Source organism: Periplaneta americana, chromosome 2 (genome assembly GCF_040183065.1).
Source record: "Periplaneta americana isolate PAMFEO1 chromosome 2, P.americana_PAMFEO1_priV1, whole genome shotgun sequence".
Taxonomy (NCBI): domain Eukaryota; kingdom Metazoa; phylum Arthropoda; class Insecta; order Blattodea; family Blattidae; genus Periplaneta; species Periplaneta americana.
This window is the reverse complement of record NC_091118.1, coordinates 76,630,560-76,653,051: the sequence shown is the minus strand read 5'-3', so window position 1 is coordinate 76,653,051 and position 22,492 is coordinate 76,630,560. Positions and strand designations below refer to the sequence as shown.

General features: G+C 33.8%; 2 protein-coding genes across 3 annotated transcripts in view; one reads left to right on the top strand and one right to left on the bottom strand.

Moving 5' to 3' along the window:
* Nucleotides 1-837: 837 nt before the first annotated feature.
* LOC138694349 (cytoplasmic 60S subunit biogenesis factor ZNF622-like) lies at nucleotides 838-13,465 on the bottom strand. Its single transcript, XM_069817993.1, has 3 exons — nucleotides 12,193-13,465; nucleotides 8,535-8,648; nucleotides 838-5,421 (listed from the first exon to the last, which is right to left on the bottom strand). The coding sequence occupies exons 1-3, from the start codon at nucleotides 13,101-13,103 to the stop codon at nucleotides 5,310-5,312; spliced, it is 1,137 nt and encodes a 378-aa protein (XP_069674094.1). The 5' UTR covers nucleotides 13,104-13,465; the 3' UTR covers nucleotides 838-5,309.
* Nucleotides 13,466-13,628: 163 nt separating this feature from the next.
* Nucleotides 13,629-22,492, top strand: part of eIF5 (eukaryotic translation initiation factor 5) — a 227,288-nt gene continuing 218,424 nt past the window's right edge. For both annotated transcript variants that reach the window (XM_069817991.1, XM_069817990.1), the window contains exons 1-2: nucleotides 13,629-13,784; nucleotides 13,991-14,124. The gene's annotated coding sequence lies outside the window, so the exon portion shown is untranslated. The remainder of the gene's footprint in view (nucleotides 13,785-13,990; nucleotides 14,125-22,492) is intronic.

Here is a 22,492-nt window from a genome sequence, read left to right as displayed (position 1 = left end):
TTTTGGTGAACTACCAACAGGTCACTGCCTATTAAGAGGAAGAGAGCATTTACTGTATATATAAAATGGAACTATAAATGGAACTCTCATGTTGGAGATGTCACAAGCTCATGAAACAGCCTACCCAAGGACTGCAAATATTAATAGTAAACCTGCAAAATACAAGTTTAGAGATTGAAGATCGGTGTCGGGTAGAGTTCCTGGGTAGCTCAGTTGGGAGAGCGTTGGTATGTTAAACCAAAGGTCCCGGGTTCGATGCCCGGCCCCGGAACAATTTTTCCCCTCTAAATTATTCAAATCAACTTTACAGGGAGTTATACCTGAAATCTTGATTTGCATAATACACGTCACTGTTCGTGAACAGAAAACCACAATTTAAGTCACACGGAGTTAGTGTGCACTCGAAGTTGGTTGCTTGACGGTTGTCAGCCCACTTTGAGGTCTGTGGATATAAGAGGGAAAAATTGGATCGGTGTCGGGTAGAGTTCCCGGGTAGCTCAGTTGGGAGAGCGTTGGTACGTTAAACCAAAGGTCCCGGGTTCGATGCCCGGCCCCAGAACAATTTTTCCCTCGAAATTATTCAAATCAACTTTACAGGGAGTTATACCTGAAATCTTGATTTGCAAGTTTAGAGATTCTTTCTTAAGCTCCCTCCTAATATCCACAGCACCTCATACAACCAGAAAGTCTGTGACATCTTCATGACACCATGTTTTTAAACATGTTTACTAAGTTTCGAATTAATTTTATATTTCTATTTTGGATGTTCCAATTGTGAAGATTGGCATGGCATCATATAGACCCAGTATTATATAAGGATAAATAATGTTGTTCACGTTACTGTACATTTATAACTTTATTGAACTATCAAACACTCTTGTGTCATACACAGATATATTCTGACAACTCCAACTTTCAGTCTTTATATTTAACATAATTATTTTAAGATGCAGAGAAAAATGGTAAGAAATTTACATTTAGAAACACATTTTCTAAGGAATCAGACCTATTATTTTACAATAATTTGCTTTCTAGTGTCCCAAAATAAAAACAGAAGGTGAATGTTGCTGAATCAAACATTTCTATTTTATATGATGGTTGATCTCTATGTTTCACACCTAACACATTTCTACTTGATCTAAGGTTCTTAATTTACGGCATACAAATGCTTGATATTTCACTAGCCACCATGTGCAATTAATTTCAATTCTGAAACTGTTTACACTGTGTCATAGCTGCTTGAATGAGGAAGGACGAGTTGGTGTAAAAATGGAGCAAGGGAAGCACAGAGCTGTAATTGAGTATCTGCAGAAGAAAGGTAATGACTCCATCTCAAGTTCATTGTGATATGACAGAAACTTTGGAGCAATCTGCTGTTTCCTATGATATAATAAAACGTTGGTATCGTGGACTTAATGTGTAAGAATAACGTGTGAAGGTGAACATGGCGGAAGTCCACCTGTGGTTGTGACAACTAAAGAAAACAAAGTTAACAATTCAGTAATGCAAGACTGAAGAGTGACTATAAGGGATAGAGTAGAAGAAATGGGTTTCTCATACCATACCATGTCATGCATAATATTTTAACAGACGAATTAGCAATGAAAAAAATTAAGTGTAATATGATGCTTTGAATGTTTACAGCAGCACAAAAACGAACACAGGTTGTGTTATGCCAACAACTTTTAACAAAGCACTGGATGAACCAGCAAAATTTTCTTTAAAGATTTTTTACTATGGATGAATCTGAGTTCATCACTATGGTCAAGGGATAAAAATTCAATGCAAGGAATGGAAATATCAGCCTCTCCAACTCCTAAGATATTCATGATGCAGCTATCAGCAGGGAAGTAATGCTGTCTGTTTTCTGAGACAGACAAGGTATTACAGTCAACTCTGGATATAGTGAATTCGGTTATAGTGAACATTCGGCTATAGTGAACCTAAATAGTTGATCCCAACCCACATATATTAAAAAGTACATTAATATTTGTTTATAGTGAACCCTCACTTCGGTTATAGTGAACCTTAAAAATTGAAGTTACAAGAGTTGTGTCCTGACAAATTCTTATTTGAAGTCAGACCTTCTTGTATAAAATTGAAAGAATGTGTTGAGAACAATATTCTAAGTTTCTTACTCCTTTAGTCAAAGGACAAAGGTAGGATTAGTGATTCCTAGACAATGAGCTGTACTGTAAATCCAGGCAATGTCAGACGACCTTGCCTCACTCCATCATCGAAGGGTTGCCATTCTGTTCTCAGACACACTACTCTACTGTTATTTCTAATCCTCTACCATCAAAAGGTTACCTTTTGTTCTCAGAAACATTTCCATTATGAAGGAAAGCATCGAAACAACAGAAAATGAAATTCCCTTCTTTTATTAAAAGGGGACAGACATGTCCAGAGCATAAATAAAGGTAAGAATCCGATGGCTTTCAAACTCCAACCCCCTCCCAGTTTCCATTAAGTGACCCGGAAAATTCAAAGGCTGAGTATGCAGTCACACCATAACAGCATTTGTCATTTCTACCTGATCAGTGTGTTTCTAGTATTCGAACAGTGCAGTGACGTGTGGTGGCCCAACAGATTACCCAAGCAGCCACGTAGTCGAGTTTTCTTTTCCTTCTTACTATTTATATTTGATTATATTCGATATTACTAATTATAAAAATACATTGGTATTTGGTACCAATTTTTTTTTTTACAAAATCTGTAAGATTAGGCCTACAGCAATACTGTCTGAAATTAAATATACTATTATAAAAGACTACTCTAAGTATTAGTAAGTCGTGACGAGTTATTCCATCTTGTTGGGGAAACATGTGGTAATTGTCGACCCAGAAATTCGTCAAGAAATTTTGTGCGCTTTGATGATTTGGAAAAAAAACGCTGTGAGCCCAGAAAGAGTAGCAAAAAATATACGGCATTCAGGAATATTTGAAGCACTTTGGGACAATGCTAAATTTAAACAGTGTGCATAGCAGTGAACAAAGAGAGCTTGCGGAAAAGACGCCTTAATATTAGCTTGACACCATGTAATGAAGAAGCCATCACTGCACTTCCATTGTAGCTCTGTGTGACAAGTTTCTTACTGCAGTTTGAAAAGTCTTGAATATGTCTTAAAAATAAGATCAGAATGTGCTGCCACTGTTTTGTCCTCACATCACAGAGGCACACAAACTGCTCTTCCACCCTTCCTTCAATCGTATATCGATAAACGAGAGAAAATTGTGATTTATTTGAGACGTCAGTTGTCTCATCAGCTAATATGGCAAAAAAAAACAGATTTCTGTAATTGCTATTTAATTTCCTTATTAAATGCACTGGCAACAGATTCAATTAAATCATTTTGAATACGATTTGATACATCTTTGAATACTGTAGATGTCTCCAAATGATTTTTTAGAAGAGGGTTGTACTGGGCAGTGTAGTCCAAAAGTTCTAAATAATTACCATGGTTGTTGGACATTTTTGACTTACCGTTTCCTCTAAATGAAAGTTCCAATTTTGCAAGTAAACAAATGGTGTTTATAAGCCTTTCCAAAATGTCTCTATTGCGTGTTACCTTTTCATTATGTAGAATAATACTTTGTTGTGTTTGGTCACTTAGCTCAGTTTCAATACGCACAGTTCCAAAAGTCGGAAGTGCATTAGAAGCACAAATATGTGCAATAGCAACATCATGATCCCGTATTGCTTTAGTTAAATTACTGTATTTCGCTTTTGTTGCTGAATTAAATTATTATTATCACCAGACGTAATCAAAACTTTTTATTGCACTTATATACACGTACACAATGTAACTACAAAGTACCGGTACAAACAAATGAGAGAGAAACAGTACGTTTTACACTCATTCGACTTTGCACACACAGCCAGCCCAGGCAGGCTACCGGCTGCTTGGGGTATATGTATTTACTACAGTCTCGTGAGGCGTCCCTCATTGGTTAGAAGTTATGATGACGTGGGTTGTCATGGCAACTTCCATGCTAATCTGCATTCAGCACTGCTGCCAAATCAGGACAGCATTATGTGCATTGTATATGCCCCATCATGTGACTTACAATTAACAAAACGTATTTAGAAACATTTCAGGACTTTATGATTAAATAAACAAAGTTTAATCATGGATTTACGTACATATCGTGAATCTTATCATCAATCAGTGCTGCCCAAGCCGTCCTTGGGTTGCTTGGGTGAACTGCACGTCACTGGAACAGTGAATGTACCGGTACTGCATAAAAACGTCGAAGCGTAAAGTGTTTTCTTTGGAAGATAAGGCGAATATTATAAGTGACATTGAATGTGGTCTTTTGCAAGCAGACGTGGATCGACAGCATAGTTTAAGTAAATCAACTGTGAATGACAGTATACACTAAGCCTATACAGTGTAATCCATTCCACAAAAATAAAATATTTTAATTACTGTAGAGTATTTTATTTTCTTGTTCACAATTTCATTCATTCCCGTTATTTAAGATTACGGGAGAGACACTTTGGATTTGTGAACGAAATATGCAAGTCCGTAGAGGTTCACTATATCCGGAGTTGACTGTACTTTAATTTTATTTACAGAAAGGTGCCAGAATAACAGGTGCATATTATGCCTATTTAGTATTAAAGTTACAAGCAGCAGTTAAGGAGAAACATTGTGCCAAGTTGAGGCAAGAAATGCTTCATCATGACAACACTCCAAGTCAGATTTTGTGTTATTATGGCTGTCATTCATAAAGCATCATTTGAATTCTAGAACATCTGGCTTATTTGTCAGACCTGGCTCTCAGTGATAACAAGCTGTTCCCCGTACTGCAAGAATACCTTCGTGAGAAGAGATTTTTATGTGTTAATGAAGAAATGGAGACTGTAAATTGGTGGTTTGCAGAGTTTGGATAATCATTCTTCCAGGAGGCTATAAAAATGTTGAAGCATCTATGGGAGAAAAGTGGATTATGTCGAAATGTGAGTTAATTGTATGTGCAGAATTGAATCAGCAGTGAAGCATAGTGATCAACCCTCATAAATGTTTAACAGAACACCTAAGTCTTTATTTCTACCTAAATTTTTTATATTGTTACTCCTTCTTGTTAAAAAAAAAAGTCCCCAGCTATAACAAAAAATCATGATGATCTCTTGCTTTTTTTATTTCCTAATTCTTCACACCATAAATCTTTCTCTTGTTTAACTCGAAGAGAAGAAAATGAAAACAAAATAACTATATACATTATCAGGACACACACATGTACATGTCGAGTCCGACAAAGGAACAGTCCATTTGATTCTGATGTACATTGTTTTTCCAGTCTTGATTAGAAATTCACCTGTGGTCTGAAGTGTTTCTGCAGCTTGTTTGCTTTCACTCCTATATTTGTTGCAAACTTGGACTGCACACGTTTCATGTAGTCTATATCCCTTGCTTTCCTGCAAACATAAGCATTTTAACATAGTATATAATTAAACAGTACCTAGAAATAAAAATAGTGTGTAGTAAGAGAAGAGTTAAGTTAGTACTTCAGCATTATGGCATACTGTGTCTACATCTTTAAATTAAATATGAAGTTAAAAAGTTTTGAAATCTTAAAATAAGACTGCAGTCTTTCATCATTAATGTTAATTATTTAAATAGGTAAGTTAACAAAAATTAAAGATTGGATAATGATTAACAAGCATCTCAACAGTATGGATGATTAGATTCTGTCACAACACAAGCTGAGTGGTTCAGTGCTATATTTAATTTAAAGCAGTTAGCAATATTCCAAAATGGCATACAGTAGAAACCGACTTATACATAACCTCGGCAAAACAGGATAATATAATTCAACATCGAGGTCGAGGACAATAAGAACACTCAAGAAAGATTATGTTATCATCTCTAAGGTAATTGAATTTTATACTCAACAAGAATGGATCAACTTCCCACAAATAAAAGTAGGAAAACCGCTATTTAAGGAAAGGAAAGTAATTCCTCAGACATTCGTTAAAAAAGGGTTCTACTGTACAATTTTGAGCAGTTTTAAAACTTTTCTTCATCATGATAGGGACCGATATCGGGCTTATGTGAGGGCAACAATGAATCTCTGGGTTCTCTAAAGGCCATTTCTAAGTAAATAAAATCTGAAGCTACCTGGAAAAACACACCGAAAATCGGCAAATTCCACTTTTCTGTTTTTACTGTATTGGAAAGTATCTACAGAAAATAATGAAGATTAATAAAAAAAAAAAACATGTTTTTAAGACACAAAATACAACTTTATTGAATTTTCAATACTTTAGGGCCTACTTAAAAAAAAAAAAAAAAAGACATTTTAAGTAAACTGCATTTAAAGTTTGTAATATCGTGCAGTAATTCGTTTTTGGATAACAATATAACATGTTTCGACATTGTCAGCAGCTTTGGAACTCTAGCTCTATTTCATATGCAGTTCATAAAATGATCTAACAGACGATCCCCTGCAGTGGTTCAGAGGTCAGACCTTCAATCTATCATGCAGGCGCTGTCCGGGTTCGAGTCCCAGTTAGGCCTGGCATTTATCATCGAAGATAAAAAATCGAAAGTGACACTTTTGGTGAATAAGGTCAGCATTAGGCATCTACATCATTCCAGCAACATTTCTCCATTCTGTCATCATTCCATAGCAGCCTTCAAAGGTCGGAGGCAATGCATGGAGGGGGTCTTACTAGGGGCATATGGGAATGCCTGCTCAAAACTTGGGTATGCAGCAAACCTAAGTGTAGTCAACAAGTGGTGGTGGTGGTGGTTGTTGTTGGTCAACTGTTCAAAGACAGGTTTGAACCTCACAAGTGATACAAATATGGCATCAGTCATGAGGCAACAAGCCAGAAGATACTGGGTAGGGTAGCCAATTTCTTTCCCCTTCCATGGCATATACTGCTGACTAGTTACACATTACACTAATCAGGCTTCAGATACATAAAAAAATTGTTCTTCCTCTGACACATATCAAGTGAGATGTACTGCCTGTTAATACAGTGCGTATACTAATTGGCTCCATAGTGAAGCAAGCGGCAGTATTCAACCTGGCAGCGATGTAAAGTTGGTATTGTGTAGTGCCTGGTTTGAACTCGTAGGACTCAGAGATGGGTAAAAAAAGCTGGAACAGTTTTTTTGAAACTGTTACAAAATTGAAACTGTTTCGACACAAAACAGTTTCGTGATATAACCTGTTCCAACTGTTCCAAAGGGTGTTACACTGCTCCAGTGATCACTTCAACGTTCCACATGGTTCCAAGAGATAAACAGATCAATTTATAAACAGTTTTCCTCTTCTTTGCTGTCTGCAAAGGCCATGTGTAGCGCTATTATTGACTTCCAATCGAAAGTAGATATAATATCCATTTTCCACACGGCCTTCGTGCAACAGTAGCCTATGTAGGATGGCACAATTTAATTGTACAAATCAAACGCCCTAATAAATCTGATATTAATTATTAGCTGTCCATTGATGGAGAATATGTTGATGGTGCCTTAACATAGTGTTAATTATTAATATACCGCGAAAAATACCATCGGTTAATCCCATCGTTATTAAACTCTCCTAGGGTTATAAGCATAATTTTTACTAAAATCGATTCATTTTGAATTGTAGTTATTTATTGTACTCTTTAACAGTAACCTACGAAAAATGACTTTTGTGGTCATAATACACTGAACAGCTGATTTAAAGACGATACAAGGGCTTTGAAACATGTTCCTGAAGCAGATGAGAAGTTGAAACAGTTGGAACACTTGGAACAGATGGCACTGATGTTGTACACACATTCTTATGATACTGTTTCTTTGAAACTGTTATTTTCGTTCATGAAACAGTTACAGTCCAAACTGTTTCTTAAAAAGAGCAGTTTATCCCATCCCTAGTAGGAATATTAGATCTCCTCTCTCGCTCCCTCCCGCCCTCCACCATTCAATGAGACCAAGGTCATTGACTCTACCTGCATGATACCAACACAACTCCTTGAGTCCCCGCATTTTGCTTGCCATTTCTCCTGCGGAGCCAGTTAGTACAGTATATGCACTGTACATACATACATACGTGTTCTGCCCATGGGCAGGTCTTTCACTGCAAACCCAGCATTCTCCAATCTTTACTATTTTCTGCCTTCCTCTTAGTCTCCGCATATGATCCTCATATCTTAATGTCGTCTATCATCTAATTGATAATAGATGTGAGTTGGAAATGTGCCTAGTTTGGGGGGTTAGCACAATAGATCTTGAAAGGTCGTAGTGCTGGTTCATAATGCCCCCTCTCGAAATTTAATTCAATTCATAAAAATCTAACAAATAACATCAAAATCTCAAAATCGACATTTCTCTCCTGATTTGCTTTATTTTTGCTCTACTAAAAATGATGTCTGTTGACTTAAACACGAGTTTCCCACGCCAACCTCACAAATTAGTGCTTCTCTGAAATAGATCCCCGACAGTTAATGTTCTCAAAATTCCAGTTATCAGCGTCTGTCATGAAGGAAATAATATGTAGAAAAAGTATATAGGATCCACAAAAAGTCTCGCATACCTGACAGCAGATTCCTTTTGTGTCTCGGTCCAGCCTAGTGCTCGATAGTGTGCCAGAACTTTGTGGATCTTCTTCCTCTGAGGCACCACACTCTTATTGGGATCAAATCGTTGTCTGCAACAATTAACAAGGAAATATATAATACATTGTAATAACACTTGTAAAGACAATCTGTCTCTACAAAACATAGCTATTCAAATACTCAAAGAAACTGATACACAACATTTAAATATTTTAAAATTTTCGGTACAATATTTAATGTTTATAAGATCATCATCAACAATTCATGAGTTAAACTGCTAAGGCTCATTTTGATCTCACATTTTCAGTTAAAAAGTTCTGTCCATTGCTTTCTTGGCCTGCCAATACTTCTCTTATCCATTGGTTTATAATCTAATATTTTTGGTATCGGTATTCTGTCATTCTTTCAATATTTTCCTTCCAATAACTTTATTTTGTCTGTCAATTTAAAAATGTTTAATTCATTTCTAATATCTTCATTTCGTGGTTGTATCCCGCAATACTTCTTAAAAATTTCATTTCAACTACTTATATAGTTTGTTTTTTTTTTCTTTTGTTGTTATAGTCCAAAATTCACAGCCATATAATAATGTAGGAACAGGCATCATCTCGTAAAATTTTAATTTAGTGTCCCTTCTAAGGTTTTTCAATAACATCTTTATAATGGGTTTATCACGTAAGATGCAACTCGAGGTCTCCAGCATTGCATAGAAAGCATTAGCTCACCGGCACAGCTGGCAGCCTCCCATGTTTCTCGTAACAAGATCAGTCTTGCATGCACCTTAGCTGTAAACAGTGTGTATTACTCAGCCTCGTTCAGTTTCATTTGCTGCGTAATTGAATACACATCAGTTCATTCTTATTGTGTGCAGTTTCGTTCACTATGTTATAGACTAAGGAGCGACTAGTGTTTTTTGTGTTAAACTATGCAAGAACAGAGTCGTATGTGGAATGTCAGCTTGCTTTTATACAGAAATTTCCAGGCATACATGTTCCCAGTAAATCGACGATATACAAATTACTAGAAAAATTTAAAGAGACTGGATCCATGTAAAACATAAAGAAAACTAGAAAAACAAGTGTTCTAACCTAGTAAAAATTAGAAAAGATAGCAGCAGCTTTAGAAAAAAGTCCGAAAAAATTGTTGTCTCATTTAGCAAATTCAGACTGGTGTGTCGGTAGCATCTGCTCACAGAGCTGTGCACAAACTCAAATTAAAACCTTATAAAATAACCACAGTGCATAGACTAACAAATTTGGATAGTGTTGCTCGACACTGATATCATAACTGGTTATTGCAGTCTGTGCATGATGGGAAGCTTGATTGTGAAATACTTTTTTTTTTTCTGATACAGCTTGGCTGCATCCATCAGTTACGTGAATTCACAGAACAATAGATATTGGAATTCCAAAAATCCACATCAACAGATTCTGCATGATGTGACAACAACAGGAGTGTGGCATGCAATTTGTGCAACACGAATTATTGGACACTTTTATCCATGAAACTCTAAATTCTGATAGGTATGAGAACAATATACTGCACCCTTTTTTTTTTCAGAGAAAACTTAACGAAAGAATCCATGGTTATTATTTCATGAAAGCTAATGCAACAGCACACACCACCAATCGATCTATGGAAGAACTGAGAGGTGTTTTTGATGACAGGATACTTGATTGGTCTCCTCATTCCCCAGATCTAAATCCGTGTGATTTCTATCTTTGGAAGATGTTGAAAGAAAAGGTGTAGGGCTACGCAAACAATCCCCATACACTCTAAGAATTAGAAAAAAGTATTTTCCTTGCGATTTCAACAATTTTGGCAGCCAAAATTCGTAAAATGTTTAATAATGTGTTCAAAAGTACCAGGCTTCTCTAGTAGCAGAGGGATGTCATTTTGAACATCTTCTGTAAATAAAGGTAAACTTAATCTAATCACATTACTTCTTAGTTTACACATAAAAAGCTGGACCATGATGCGGCAACTGTGCTAGGCGTATGTGCTAGACGTGTTGTGAGAGATGTGGGCAGGCAATTACATAGTCCCTGCATGATAACCCTATAATACCACATATGTAACTAAATTTGTTAATTTTATTAAAGACGTATTCATTTTTAAAATAAGAAATATTAGTCAAGTTAGTTAAAACAATTGACTTGTTTAATAGTCTTTCTTCTAAAATAATTTCAGCTCTTACAGTATTTGGTCCTTGAAAAACTAAAACTTTGGTTTTAAGTTATCTGTTGATTATGCAGACTATACTGTTTAATTATATTATTTAAATTAAACAGAGACTTCTATAAACTGTCTTCTGGGCTAGATGAGGACCTGATCATCTACAAAAATGTTTAAAAGATAATCGGGTAATTATGTAGAAAGCATTGACCAAGCTGCTATCTTCCCACAACAGAAATCCAGGGAACAAACTTTTCCATTAGAGTGTAAAGAGGGTGGGGTGACAATATATCAATCATAAGAAAACGCTGAAAATGTAATTAAAATATATGTATGTTTGTAATATATATGCCCTGGATCTCTGTTGAGGGAAGGTAGTCAGGCTGATGCTTACTTCATAATTACGACAAATGTCATATAGGGTTATAGACTAATAGGGACTTTGTATGCCCTTGGACACTGCAATAGCCAAGAAGGTCTAACAAGAATACTGAAACACAGCAGAAACAGAGGTAAACACAAGTCTGAGGTGCCAAAGACAGCTTCATCACCACACCATCCTACTTTAGGCCAATAAACTCCCACGAGAAGAAATTTTTTTACTTTGAAAAAAGGAACACTCAGATTGAGTTTCATACTGAAGCTGGACTGATAAATCTGCAGTCTCAGAACAGGTGTACTAAACCTATATCTTGAAAATGACATGAAGACATGTGGAAAATAAAATAGGTAAAACTTCCAAGCTAGTCTTTCGTAAGTCTCCTGCTTAAGGTTGGCAACAAATTTAGCTCTTATTTCTCACGAGAGATTCAATATTTTGTTTACTCAAAAATATACTACCAGTATGACTTTCAAGAATAGCTATTTATGAGTCACTGCAATTAGGTTACAACTCTTCCTAAACTTTCTGATGCTGTTTAGATTTTACATGTACATCTTAATTTTATTAGTAAGTACATTACCGAAACAAAGTTAAAATTATACTGCAAATGCGCCGTACATGAACAGAAATAGACGAACAAGATACAACGCAGCCAATACCTATTACAGGTACCGGTACTTCTTACCAACAGTGTTGGTAAACAATGAACTAAACTCACTTAAATATTGACGAAATTAAATTAACTAACTAAACTAAAATCAGGTACCATAACAGGATAAATTGCCAATGTACCAATAATTTAGAACCCTGGGTATGTACAATGTTATTCTTTAGGACTTCTCCTATTTTGTGAAGCTGCTTAGCTTATATTAGGGTGTGCTAATGAGTTCTGATTATTACTGCACAGATGTTCAATTTAATTTTGGGTACCGGTATACTAATTCCTTTTTTATGTATATTTCCCTGTATATGAAGATTACTAACGTACCAAATTTTAACAACAATGGCATGAAATTACAAAACAAGTAGGCCTACCAAAGGGGTTCAGAGTAAAATCCTTCCGTTTCATATGGACCCACCTGTAATATCTCATTAGAGACCTGTGTCCCACGGTGGCACCAGATGGCAAGACTAACTGGAAATCAGAGTCATCTAGCATGGGCACCGACACTTCCTCTTCGACATCCTCTGTGTGCTCTCGATGGTCCGGGTAGCTGGAACTATAATCGTAGAAGTCGGAATACTCGGCAAGAGCCTCGCCCTCATGAAGCATTTTACAATGTCCCTTGTCTTGCATGTGCTGTTGTGCGGCTTGAACTGAATAGAAAGTCTTCCCCCTATCGTTACACCACAAGCACATGAAGCCTTGAGACACCTTTTCACCTAAATACGTCAGTAAACCCTTCATGTCAACTACGTACTCGGCATCTGGTACAAAAAATGAATGTTCTAAAGACATATGTTTCAAATTTTTAAACATATTTGCACTATGATGTGAGCAAAAGAGGCAATTATTGTTCAAAATTGGGTTTTCTTCGTCTTCCCATTCATCAGAGTCTACTTCTTCCACGTCCGAATCTTCAGTGTCACTATTCATACTGGTAGTCGAGTCCCTACCTACTGAGCTCTCTGATGGGTCTATTGATTTTGTGGTTTGTGAATCTTCACCTAAATCAATATTACTGTCATTGGTATTTTCCAATATACCTACTTTGTGTTTTCTGGAATTTAAATGATTTTCAAATGCATTCTTAGTGCTGAAATTTTTTCTACATACTTTACAATATTGAGAATTATCTTTATTATTCTCATCGTCTTGTTCTCTCTGAATGAGCACTCGCCTCTGAAATTCCTCAGCTGTCACAGGAGGAAGTTCTGCTACTTTTCTTTTCAAATTATACCTGTGCCAGTCTGTTTTGTAATGCTGTCTTTGTATTTCTGCATCTTTAAAAGCAACTCGACAGGTTATACACGTGTATGTTGATGCCATTCGGAGCCAATGTATATTCAGAAATAGCAAGACTTACGTAGCTATCACTTGTAACAAGAATTACCCAAGTGTTCATAAGCTAGATATGTTGCACAATGATCTGTAACAAAAATCACTTCAAAATAACAAGAAGTAATTCACAGCAATCTTCCATACCCGTCACAAAATGTGGACCAATCCAACCAACGTTATACATAGTCCTTCGTTGCTTATAATTAATATTAAAATAGTATTTTATTATAACCGCTGGATTATTTTTACGCAAAACATAATTTACAATTAGCACAATTATGATTTTCTAGTGTTTCTCTTTAAAATAATTTATGTTACGAAACATGAAAATGTATTTTGTATATTGGCAGCAATTACATACGATGAATATGAGGACATCTATTGTTAGAATGAATAAAAAGTGTACTTATGATGTCACATCATTAATATGTAATTTGAATTTATTAATTAATAAAACATTATTTTGTTGATAATATATGTTATTAGTTAAGTAAAATTTGAATAATAATTAACAGCTATAAATTTATTTTAGTTTGCTTGTTGACATTTTTCGTGAGTTATATTACGTTCGCCGTATTCGAGCACTGCCTCCTGCGTGCGCGTGTACTCACTCACTTCTTTCCTTCTGTTGAAGTTGCGTGATATTTCTGGCTTTGCCTGAAACGTAGCGTAAGTAGGAAATTGGGTTCAGAATATAGATTAGCATAATTAGTATTGGTATTTTTCTATGATTTTTCCCAAATTTGAACATACTCATAACTTTCGTTCTTTACTGTATGGAAATTTAACTCTAAAACTTTTCATGTGGTGGTTTTATTTCCAAGATGGAAAGTGTTCATTCTTAAAAATGGTTGCATTCTCCTTTCTCTTTCCAGATTTGGTGGATCGTTTGAGAAGATTCCACCGCGTTCGATTTCATCGTTTGTACCGACACCTTTAATTATCGCAGTTTTGCTACCGTCCCGCAGGGCGTTACCATTTTATATGACTTTATTACCTACATGCAGAGGTAAGCAGGAAACGTTACGTTCTTGATTTTCCTTAACTTTTCCATTCATATTGAATGGATCTACTCACAATTCTGTTACATTCATACTTTAGTTTGATATAACCTAATGTTGCATATCATTACCTAAATAATACTACTTAATATAGGTCTAGGTCTACATGGAAATTGTAAGAAATAATTTCTATTACGTTTCGAAGTTATCTGTAATCAGTATAAGATAGTATAGCCTACGTGATACTAGGATTGGGCAATAATATTTAAGCTTTAAATTGCTTATCGGTGGCGTTAAAATATTAGAATAATTGCCAAACATTGATGACAGGAAATAAAATGGTTTAGCCTATAATAATCAAAATGAGGGTGTACCCAAATTAGTAATTCACATCTTAAACTTTTTAAATGTTCTATTTAGTTGGAATTGTTTTGCAGTCATTTCCGAAGATCATTAGCGTAACAAATAGCAACGAAAAATAGATGCAGTAGGATTAAAAGAGAAAAGAAATAACGAAAGTGTATGGAAATAATAGGTTTAGTCTTACTATATAAATAAACTTATGTTTTAAGTTTTCTGATTCCAAGATACAAAGTTTTGTGTGATAATCATTGTTCCTGTATATTAATTTTGTACTTTATTGCGTTGTTCCTGTTAATAACTTTCACCATTTGAACTGGAGTGGAAATAAGCGAATTTTATTTGCATCATTGTATCTGGATTACTAACATATGGAATATGCTAATAACTTACCTATGCAGCATTATTCTGGTATTTTTAGCAACTGAGGATTAAAACTGCTGCTTGATTTCGCATGTTTTGTGAAATTTGTAAAGGAAGTTGCCACATCGTCAATAATTAAAAAAACATTTTATATGTTAAAAGCTTCAAGGAAAAGAAGAAACTAGGCATAATTAATGGAGATAAGAATGTATCAAGTTCGCACGTGACTTCTTTTCACCTTCATGTGTTTTTATATCAGTAATTGAAAATCGCCGACTGATGTAGGTCTACAAGTGGAACTTGGGTTGAATCTATGATGATTTGCAATAAGTTGAAATTGAGAACTTGGATTTTTAAACACTTATTCACAAGGACTAGAAATTTAGAAATTTGTTCGTTAGGAGATGATACTGTTTCTGTCTCAATATGTTATATTTTAACTTAATGGTCATTATTTGGCAAATGTTAAACTTTTGTGATGATACTGGAAATATATTTGTCATTCTGTATACAAAAGGAAAATATGTATGATTATTTTAAAACATAAATTTAGCAAGAAACTGGTTTAAGAGTTTGTTCTTGATTTGAACTTGGTTACTGCTGCAGAAATATTTTCGTTAAAAGAAATATTAAGTTCTTACACCAATTTTGTGATACATCGGCTGTTTACCTTTAAACAATACTGTTAAGCTTGTGAAGTAGGACCTTGTGTTTCTTCCTCTTAAATTTCAAGACATTTGGTAAGTAAATATAATCTTTTTTATGAAGGCTATGTAGAAGCATCTAATGTAATATCCGTAACAAAAAAGTTTTTCCTTACACTAGGCCTATACATGCATTCCACGAGTGGTGGACATGACATCTGGTAGAATATAGGTCTTAATAAATAGTATCTTATTTATTTTAATTTTTTATTTCTCTTCACTTTTTAAGCATGAGGGAAATAAAACATGGCAGCTGTAAACATTTACTTGCATTTTTATCTGTAATTTACAAATGTAATGATGTGACTGTGGTTGAGCCTCAGATATGAGCACTACAAGTGTACCGTATAGGTAATTATTTCTGCAAATTTTGGTTACTATTTATCAAAATATCTATAATTTATACATAGAGTTCAAGCATTGAAGATTACACTCACCTTAGTTTCATGCTGAAATATTTATAAATGTAAATTTTAAAAATTTTAACAACTGTGTGATGGATGTGATAGGTAACGTGACGGATGTGAGACATCCAAAGAGTAGGTCTTGTTAAGATCATTAATTGAGTTTAACACGTTTGAGAAAAATGACACTAAGTAAAATCGGTATTCTAACATAATACTTATTCAAACTTCACAGAGTTAAAAATATTGTTAAACTAATTAGTCAATATACAGAAAAATTAGTAGGCCTAGTACATAAAAAAGTAATTAAAACATACAAAGTCTTATTTAAAAGTCGTTAAACTTGAAAACTCCCACTGTTCACTACAACAGGATGAGAAATAATTTTGAGCACTTCAGATTTGTTGTAGCATATGCTGTCCACAGACTAGGGCCATTTGGACACCAGTATGAACCATCACTGAAACTTTAAATTCATTTGGAGAAATGACCCTTATCGCTTCACCAGGATACTTTCTTCATTTAAGTCACAACCCACTATCCGTGTCCAACATTTATCAACAGTTCCACACAGCTTTCCATGTAACTATATCCTGGTTCATTTGATATGGCACTTTCCAAATCATGAGACTCATTTGAAGAATGTACATATTTGTATCTGAATTGTTTTGGCTTCATGTCTTTTATATATCATACATAATCATTTCTGATCACCTGTTTTTCCTTTCAACAAATTGTGTGTTGTATGGTCACGAAAAGTTCCTAGATTGTATCTTTGATCTGACATGGTGGACCACCGCTCAGAGAATATTGTTGATTTTCCAATATTGATTCTTTATTGATAAATATAACTGAGATTCGTTTAATTTCTTTCTTTGCACACTTAAAATGGGATCATACTGACACAAACATACATTATGAAACATGCTGTACATATTTTGGACGAAGTTAATTAAAATAAGACTTCTTAGTTACATTTCTCTGTTAGGCGTACATGATTCTTTATAGACTTAACTAACGACTAAACTTGTTTGCCTGCTGACTGAACACTGATGTTTCTCAGATAAAGTCCTAGATTATTCGTTTTATTTCTTCAGTGATCCTGGGCTTGCTGTATGTAGTGTCACATCCATCACAAACATGTTACATCCGTCACATTGTTTTTCAGAATATAAACAATGTCAATTAAAATACGAAAAAACCATTAAACAGCCTTAGTCAGTAATATATTGAATCTGAAGTATTATTTTACTATCTTCAAAATAATGCTCATAAACAAAACTAATGCATGATTTTTAGTGATGGATGTGACAGCTGAAACAGCCAAACAAGTCTAATTTAAAGTATCTAAGAACTGCATATGTGTTTTCAGATTTTTAGAGATCTTACGAAGACGCTGTTCTTCAATAATTAAGGGCATCAGTCAGGTGATTCCTTAGTAATCATGAAATAATCATGGGCAACCCAGCAATAAAAAATTTACTTGGTACATACAGAGAGAAACTGCATTAAGATGACGAAAAATAGCAAAAATACGTATCTAAAAAATATGTTTGTTGCTCTTTATGAAATTTTAATACTTTATTAAGGAGCTGAAGTTGTTTATAGCAGTAATATTGCAGTTTCAAAATTTTACTCACAGGCTCATTTACTCATGGAATGTATGTATAGCATTTTATTTCAAAGAAATATGTTATTGCCATTTTGATATGAATCATTTTCTTCGTGAATAGGTTTTCTAGATATAGCTAGTTTGTTACTTAAGAGAAGAAGATCACAGGATGAGGTGGCAGGGGGAATTATGATAGTGATATGAATGCTTACATTATGTAATGCGACAGCTTTTGTGCTTAGAAAGTGAGAAGTTAAGCTATTGATATACAATTCGTATTGGATTAAGCAATAATTATTAATAGTTAAGTTATTATCATCACGTAATTTTCATACGAATACTTTTACTTATGTTTTCGGCATGAGTAATAACTGGGCTACTGGGATCCTTATCTGAGTGATGTTTGTAATAATCAACATCCACAGTCAAGGTCACATTCCATCTGCTCGTCTTCTGCTGAGTAACCAACAACACTGACTTCACATTTACCTAGCCTAGGCTACTTTGACTTCAATCATTATTGAAGTGCCACGATCAGCTATTCTTGCACATAATTTGAGTTTTCCTAAAGAAAGTTTAAAATTACATTATGTAGACATATGGTTATAGGTGCTTTTAAAAGTTACATTTAAAAATAAAATATTAACTTTATAGGTCTGTGTTACTTTTGACTACTTACAGGATAATGGGACCTAAGACTTCTGCTGATAGAGTTGCTAAATTTCGGGGGGGGGGAATGAAAACTGAAAATTCTGAAAAGTAGAAAGAATTACTTAAAAAAAGACAGAGAAATTATTATGAAAGAAAAAGGAAATGACGCGAATCAGGGTACAAAATTGGCATAAAAGGAAAAGCTCTTGAGAAAAAGGAACGTGACAGTAAAAATAAAATGCCTGAGATATCATTGGTTCATATGCATCCACAAGCACTCTTTGGAAAGCAGTTTATTCAAATCAAAAAGAAATATTCCATGATAAGCATGTTTTGGCAAGTCTTTCACACAATTCAGAAAGAGAAAACTTCAAGTTATTTTTCCTTTAACTTCAATTAGGCATAACTCTCGATAAGAAGCTCGATGACAGTTTGATGTATATTGTGAGGTGAAATATAAAATAATACTGTAGAACAGGATGATTATAGAATCGGCACCTCACAAGCTGAGGAGATGAAAAGGCCTATAGACCCAAAGTGAATCATTTCTGGCATTTACATTACTCCATTCAAGGAGCGGGTCTCGACCATTCTATACCATATAACTACATTGCTGTTTGCCAAACAGCTCTTTGCAAGGCTGTTTATCATATCAGCAAAATTGGAGTGATGTTCCTGAAAAGTTATGGGAATACAGGGAAACTATTTGTAATATATGTAGATGATCAAAATGGACATTAATTTCTGCTGAATAAGTGCTGCCAACACCAGATGGAAAAAAAGACCAAATTGATGTAGGATTTCCAAAATGAAATCCAATTATAAGAAATTGGGATCAGATTGATGTATAAGTTACAAAATAGTCAAATTGTAAAAACAATTGGGATAACATTGATGTGTAAGTTTCAAAATAAAATCAGATTTTAAAAAAATCACATTGATGTATGAAATCCAAAATAGAATCAAATTGTGTTTTTTTTTTATGTCTCTGAACTTGTGATCGAGTAGCACAAGTCATTTGTATTTAAATAGAAAGAATTATGTATACATAGTCACTTGTAACAATCTCTAGCAAATTGAGTGTTAATCTATAAGAAGAATGAAGTTGAACAAAAAATTAATTCTTACGTTATATTAGGCTAATTTTTTTATATATAACAAACCTTTAAACCTCTAAGGACTGAAGAACAATTTGAATGTGCGCATGCAAGAAGGTGACTTCTCCAAAAGGGCAAGTTTTCAGGAGAAGGTTAAAACTGATTTGTAGTCACGTTCTTATTGCACAACTTCTTTAATACAACATACCAATAGACAATGGTAATGCTCGCCTTTTTGAGGTATTATAAGCATTGAATTTTATTTGCATTAGGTACAAATGGAACACAGTTTTAACCTTCTCCTGAAAACTTCTCCTTTTGGAGAAGTCATCTTGCATGCTCACATTCATTTGATTGATAGGGGAACAAGAATTTTTCACCTAAACTCAAATTTGGTCAAATCCGTAAGAATTACTCATCAAATAATCCTTGAATTATTTTAAGTAAGATTATGAAAATGTTGTCCAGTAAAGTTATTAGTTTATTATTATTATACCTAGTACTTTCTATGTGTAATAATGAAATACTTATATTAAAAAAAAAAAAAAAAAAAAAAAAGATGGAGCTAAAACTAAGTCTAAATGTAACATCCATAGCATAAAGGATGGCTGATTTTAAATGTTCTCGTAAAATTTTGAAATAAGAGTATTTCTGTGTGTGGAATGAAACTATCTTAATTTTCTTGTAGCATAGCCAGCGAAGTATCAGGTCATTGCAACTGATTTTGAAAAAAACAAAAAACCTACACATTTAAAATTAAAAAAGAAAAAAACATATGGGTAGATCCTAATGTTTTTTTTGCTGTTGACTGTTTATGAAAACAAAATTAATTTAATGTTCTCTAGATAGCAGTATAATTCCAAGAATGACTTGCAATTTTTGCAAATCTAAATACATTTTTTTATTGTTTTATTTAACAATGCTCGAAACTGCCAAGATTATATCAACATTGTCGGTGTGCTTGAATTTTGTCTCGCAGGAGTTCTTTTACATGCCACTAAATCTACTGGCATTAGTCTGTAGCATTTAAACACACTTAAATGTCATCAACCTGGCCGGGATCGAACCCGCAATCTCAGGCACATAAGACAGCACTGTACCGACTGCACTACCCAGGCCGACTTGCAAATCTGTTTGTCACATACAGTGAAATCTCCATACAATGATTACCAATATAATAATACTCTACAATGTTAAATTATTGTAGTCCCAATATTAATTCTGTTAATGTAATGTTAAAATACAATTGCATTATTTTTCCCTATAATATTGTGGTTTTATGGTAACAAAACCAAGTGTTCATCATAATTAAATACTATAAATTCTTAAATAATTAATGTACAGTTTCCCTGGAAAAGGATGAGACGATTGAATATTCCTAAGTCTCAGATGTAAGACACTGCGCATGATCGGAGACCAGAGCACCGATACACAAGATAACGAATATTGAGTTACTTAAATTCAGGCTATTTGGTTTGTTACTAGCATCGTTCCGAAATTCAATTAAAAAACTGCAAAAAATATGATAATATTACGTAAATAAAAGATAAATATATACATAAATCGTGTAGTTAAATCGACAATGGACCTTCATGACTAGATCGACACTCCGCACAGAAAGGAAAGCTTTCATGTCGTTTCCATAGCTCAGACGGTAAGACTTCTGCGTGTTGTGTAGAAGAGTGCGAGTTCGATTCTTAGTCTACACAACAATTTTTTTTTGTCTAAATAACGTTGAAATAGCTAAGTCACGTTGAAATATAGTTTTACAAAGTCCTGAGATTAAGTGTTAATGATCGCAAACTATACAAAATTACAAGTTATAATACAGTATTATAAACGTTAATCTAATGAATGCATTTATACACACACATATATACAATGTAAATGCATATATATTAAAAACTAACAATTAAAATGAAATTAAAAAAATATATAATAATAGACAAACTTTTACAAAGGTTTAGAGTCCTTAGGCTATGTCATTTGTTGAGTAATTATTACAATAATTTATTAATAGCTTTCCCATATGTGTAAGAAATGCACTTGCACAAAACAATTTTTGTTAAAAGTATGGCTTTGGATTATTTCATTCTCACCCCTGCAGTTAATTTTAACTATTTTATCTACGTGTTTGCATTCAATTTTATTCATGTTATGATTGAATGTATAAGCACTGTTGCAGTTATTGACTAATTACATATATTAATAATGATTATTAAATACATCTGTTAAGTAACCAATTGCAGTATCTTTTGCAAAATCTTGAATGTTTAAGTTGTCAATAATATTTCTGTACTATATACTATAATGCGTTAAAAGAATTTGCAATAGATTTGGGATCCTCTACTTTATAATCATTGGTTTTAATGAAAAAATATTTTCTTTCTTAGGATATCTACAAGTTTAAATTTAATAATATTACGAATAGGTTCAATTGCATTATCTGAATTTTGTACTTTTCTATTCAAATATATTCTATTTCCCTCTTTCATAATTTTTGATAAATTACACTGTACTTCTTGCAGTATTTAAGAACATGAAGATCATTACATTGCAACTCATTACATATAGATTCTTCTTTTTAATACATGAGATTTTGAAGTCCCTGCGTTATCTACATGTTTTAACTTTTGAATTTTTTCACAACATTGAGTGGAGGACATCCACTGAAGTGATTATGAAATTAAGTGAAAAATTCAATATATTTACTCTTAATATCAGTAGTACCAGTATTATATATGTTTTTCCAAGATTCATTTTGTAGACATAAATGTAAATAATCACTAGATACAGCAATTACGATCCTTTCTTAGTTTTTAAATTAATATTTTGAAATTGTTCAGTGACATTGGAAACACATAAGATTTGTTTATCAGGGTCAGACAAGCCATTGATTATAGGTTCTGTCGAATAGGAATTCAGTCTAATTCTGTGTACAAAACGTTTATCAATGGCTGTGTTACTTCAGCTTGTATGCTATGGGAAAATGACCCTACGAATAAGGTTTCCAGTTTCAAGGAGTGAATTTAATTTACTTTTACGGAAAAGTTCCGAGAGATAATTATATTTATGTCACTACAGATCACAAATTCCATATGAGATTTCTAAAGTCTTTTCTTTACAAATTCAATGTTGGCTATAAATATTAATAAATAATGTAAGAAATATGAATGATTGTAGTT